General features: G+C 70.4%; 1 protein-coding gene across 1 annotated transcript in view; it reads right to left on the bottom strand.

Annotated features, from left to right (window-relative positions):
- Nucleotides 1–4,412, bottom strand: part of ZBTB21 (zinc finger and BTB domain containing 21) — a 7,206-nt gene extending 2,794 nt beyond the window's left edge. The window contains exons 1-2 of the mRNA XM_012731027.1: nt 4,327–4,412; nt 3–1,125 (exon numbers count right to left, since the gene is read on the bottom strand). Of these exons, the coding sequence (XP_012586481.1) occupies nt 3–1,117 (1,115 nt within the window). The 5' untranslated portion in view covers nt 1,118–1,125; nt 4,327–4,412. The remainder of the gene's footprint in view (nt 1–2; nt 1,126–4,326) is intronic.
- Nucleotides 4,413–4,514: the final 102 nt, after the last annotated feature.

Genomic DNA, 4,514 nt, shown 5'->3' on the forward strand with positions numbered 1-4,514 from the left:
GCTTCTGCGGGAACGCACAGAACGCGCGCCCGGGCGCGTCGCTGGCGGCGGAGGCTGAGGCTGCCGCGGGGGCACATTTCAGGTCGATGGAGGGGGTGTAGATGGGGACCTGGCTGTCCATGGACAGCGACCGCCTGAGGAGGCTCTTCACGAGCGGGCCGCTCCTGTCGATGCCCTGGCCCCCGGAGCCAGCCGCGCCGGAAGGGGCCGCCAGGCCCAGCTTGGAGTAGCAGAGCAGCCCGCGGTCCTCGCCGGCGCCCGCCTCCTTCAGCAGGTAGGGCGTCTCCGAGGCGCTGCGGAGGGACAGCACGGGCGGCCGCGGCCTCTTCAGCGCCAGCTCAATGGCCTTTCCCTTGGGAAGCGCTGTCCCGGCCCCCAGCTTGTCATCCACGGCCTCTCTGTCCTGTGGAGGCCGGGCAGGCAGGACGGTGGTCCTTTTCGCCACGCCGCCCCTGTCGGGCTCGCCCAGGGAGCTGCTCTGCTCCAGGGGCTTCCCCGAGCCCCCGGGGCTCTCTGGCGGCCAGCCCTCGTCAGCCTGCGGGGGAGCCGGGGCCCTGCTGGCGCCAAGCTTGCCGGCCACGCTGGCCGAGGGCCGGGGGGGCGGGCTGAGAGCCGGCCGCAGCTGACTGAGGGCTTTGCCCTGCGCCTCGGTCCTGCCCTGACAGACGATGACGCTCCGCTGCTGAGCGGCGCCGTCGTCGTCGTCCAGGAACGTTCTTTTCCTGCTGGGACACGTGGGGAAGGGGGCCTGGGGGGTCTTGGAGACGATGTTCGTCAGGAAGGAGATGCCCAGGCTGTAGCCCAGCTCCTGCACCGCCGCGAGGCTGCCCTTCTCCACAAACAGGGACGAGGAGTAGATGTAGTTGAGGACATTGTCGAAGGCGTCAGGCTCGCAGAAGTCGAGCTGAAACACGGTCTGCGCCTCGTTCTCCTTGTTCGTGAACAGACTCTGGAAGTACTCGCTGCTGGCAGCCAGCACGTTTTTGTGGGCGCGGAACTTCTGGTCCCCGACAATCAGAAGCACGTCGCACAGCTGCCCTTTGAGGCGCTCCTCGTTGAGGGCGCTGAGCAGCGAGATGGCGTGCGCGGGGTTGATGTAGTGCAGCAGCCCCTCCATGCCTGGCCCTGAAAGACAAAGGGGACGGGTCAGGCCGGCCGGGAGGCAGGCACACAGGGACTGGCCTTGCTCAGTGACCCGAGGATAATCAGCGCGGGCTCTGGCCTCGGCCGGCTGCCGGGCACCAGTGCCAATGCTCCCTGGAGCACACGACGGAGCCAAGTCTCGGGCGGGCGGGCGGGCGGGCAGCTTTGCTCTGGCTCGGGTGCACCCCCAGGGTCCTCGCCCACTGGCCTCGGGTCTTTTCCTTGCTCAGCTGGGCACAGGTCGAACCCAAAGTCTACCCCTGGGGGAGTCGGTGCCCGTGTGCAACACGGTGGCTCCCAGTAGTAGCCCCCCAGAGCGGAGGGGACGCAGCACCCGGTGACCCTGCACCACAGTGGTCAGCAGCGCTCTCTTCCAGAAAGCACCCGCCGTGCCTGGAACCCCATCTCCTCACCGGGTCACGTCTCAGCCACCGCACAGGGAGCCCTGATGTGCAGCTAAGCCCACTGCTGCCGACGCCACGGGCGAGGCCAGCTGGAGCTCGCTAGGATTCTCTCCACCTCTGCGGGGGACACCTGAGGCCAGGCAGGCTCAGCCCGTGTGACCCTGGGGCTGCGGGGTCCCTCCCTCGCTGGGCCTCAGCGTTGCTGAAGTGGGTCCCGGCGCAGCAGGTGAGGTGTGCTCCTCGGGGTGAGCCAGCACTAGGCGAGCGGTGCAGGCCGCGGAAGTGCGGGGCCAGCGGTCAGTTAATTCAGCACCAAAGGAGAGTCCAGATCCACAGGCTGCCGCTCTGGCGCAGCCACGCCGCGTGAGCAGGCACCACGAGGGCTTTGGTGAGGAAGGCCAGTGTGTCCCGGCGGCTGGGGGCTCCGGGGAGCCAGTCCCCTGCCTCCGGTGTGGGCGCAGAGAGCAGGCACTGGGCAGCGGCCAGCCTCCTGTCCTCAGCAACACACAGCCCTGGGGGCGGGCGGGTGCGAATGCAGCCTGCCGGGGGACACAGCGCCGGGAGAACCCCGAGCTAGGAGCAGTGCTCTGGTGGGGCCGTGGGGGTCACCCGGGACCCAGGAAGGCAGAGGGGGCAGTCACCGTCCAGGGGCCTGGTCAGAGGCGCTCAGCGAGGATGAGGTCCCTGTGTGGCCACCAAGCCCCCCATGGCTAGACGCTAGAAATGAGCTCACACCGTCCCCCCAAAGCCCTCAGTGCCGGGAGGCAGTGGCGCGGGGGAGCAGGGGGGCACGGGGCAGGCTTGGCCCCAGCAGCCTGGGGTGGGGCCGCAGCCAGGTGCAGCTGGACCCTCGGCTGTGGGAGCCCGGAGGGGAGCTGGCCGAGCCGGGGCAGGGGGTGAGGGGCAGGCTTGAACACCCCTGGCTCTCAGGTGCTGGAGCCCGGAGCTCCGAGACCGGCCGCACGCGCCGCCGCGCACAGCCCTGGGCAGCACGTGCCCAGCCTGGCCTGCTCCGGCTGCCGCCCTCAGTGGGCTCACGCTTAGCCGGGCCCCTCGACGTGTGGGGGCGGACGTGGCGTAGCCGGGCCCCACGACGTGCCTGTAGCCAGCCAGTCAGTAGGCGGCGCACTGTGCCCTCTGCGAGGGTGCCCACGCCTCGCAGACGGCCACCCTGAGTCCCCCTGGCACCGGTCCTGCTGCAGACGCCGCCCTGAGACACACGTCTCGTGTCTTCTTCGCGCACCTGGACCGTCCTCAGCCCACCCAGGCCCTCCAGCGCAGCGCTCGCCCAGTGGGTGAAAGCCGGGCCGGTGGCCAGGGTGGTGGCAGGCTGCATGCGCCCCGGCCCGCGCCCAGCCCTGGGCAGCACGTCCGCAGAGGCCTGGCGGCCAGGCAGGCTGCACACGGCACCCGGCGGCCCTCACTAAGGAGACAGGCGTCCTCGCAGCGCTGGGGCGCAGGTCAGGAAACCCTGGCGGGGGCCGCAGCCCTCAATGCTTCTCCCACACACAAAGCGCGTCAGTGTTTGTGTCAAAGGACGAATGAGTAAGGCACAAACCTACTGAGTGTGCCAAGGTCCCCGATTGCTGCTTGTTTCCACTATCGACTCCTCGGGGTGCTTAAAGGCACACGTGGTGCCAGTGGGGAGGTGGTGACGGGCGCTCCCGGCAGCAAAGGGAAAGGTCGGGAAACAACTGCGGCAGTCTAGGAGGGATTAACCCACTTTCCTGTCCGCTTGCACAAGGCAGCGCCGCGGGGTGACGCAGGGTCACGGTGCCCAGCACGGGGCGCCGGGCTGCTGGGCTCTGCTGGCCTCCCTTCATCCCACTGCTAGGCAACCCTTGGGGCACCTGTCTCCAGACAGCTGGCACCCCAGGGCCAAACGAGCTGCTTAGGAAGTGGGGCGCCCTGTGGCTGCAGCGTGCCCAAGCACAACCCCGGCCAGGGGCGGGCACCAGGGGCGCCCCTGCGGTCAGGGGCTTCAGCAGAGGGTCGCTGGGCTTGGTTCAGAGGCAGGTCTGGGGGTAAGAGAGCCCACGAAGTCTCGGCGGCCTGGCCGCGATTCCCCAGCGGGGCGCCCTCGCGCGGGGATCCCATCCACAGCCGAGCGGCCAGCGGTGGCCAGCGGAGGGTGCTGTGCCCGCCGCCGGCGAGCAGGGGAACGCGACCTGCCGGGGTCCCGGGGGCCACTAGTGGGCTCGGACACCGGAGCGGGCCGGCCAGGGTGGGGCAGCCAAGTCCACCGGGCCGCCGGGGCCGGGGCGGGGTCGGGGGAGGGGGCGCAGGCCCTGGCAGGTGCGGGGTCCCCTGCCGCCCCCAGCTTCCGCGTGCGCCCGGTAGCGACGCTGCCAGCCGTCGGCCCCCGCGCCAGTGCGGGGCGCAAGCGCGCGTCCCGGACCCGCCGGCGTCCCAACCGCTGAGCGCAGGGGCGCGCCGACGCCCAGCGCGTCCGCACCCCCGGGGGCAACCTGGCCGGGCGAGGGAAGCCCAGTGAGGGAACCGGGCATGCGCAGTGACGAGGGCGAGGCCAAGTGCGGGCAAGGAGCATGCGCGGTGTGAAGGCAGGATCGGCGACGTGGGAGCCCCGGGCATGCTCTGTGAGCGCCGAGGCCCGGCGCACGCGCAGAAGCGGCCGGAGCCCGCTGCCCGCTGGTGGAGAAAAAAGAGGGGAGAAATCACCTCAGAGTTACGTCAGGAAAGGCCGCGGTTTGCGGGAAGGCCATGGCCTCTCAGGGGGCCGCACAGTTCTCCCAGGGCGAGGGGCGTGACAGTTACTCACCGGTCTTCAGCCCCGAGGCAGACGCCGGGCCCCTTTCCGCTCACACTCGGCTCGCGCGCGCCGCAGCCGCCGCTGCCGCTGTGATTCCATCCATCTTGAATTTGACGTCATCCCACACCAGGGATGAGGTCATCGCAGGGAGCGCTCGTCACGTGCGCGGCGCTGTGATTGGGCGTCGGGCGCCGGGG

Source organism: Condylura cristata, unplaced genomic scaffold, assembly GCF_000260355.1.
Source record: "Condylura cristata isolate star-nosed mole 26May11 unplaced genomic scaffold, ConCri1.0 scaffold00003, whole genome shotgun sequence".
Classification (NCBI taxonomy): Eukaryota; Metazoa; Chordata; class Mammalia; order Eulipotyphla; family Talpidae; genus Condylura; species Condylura cristata.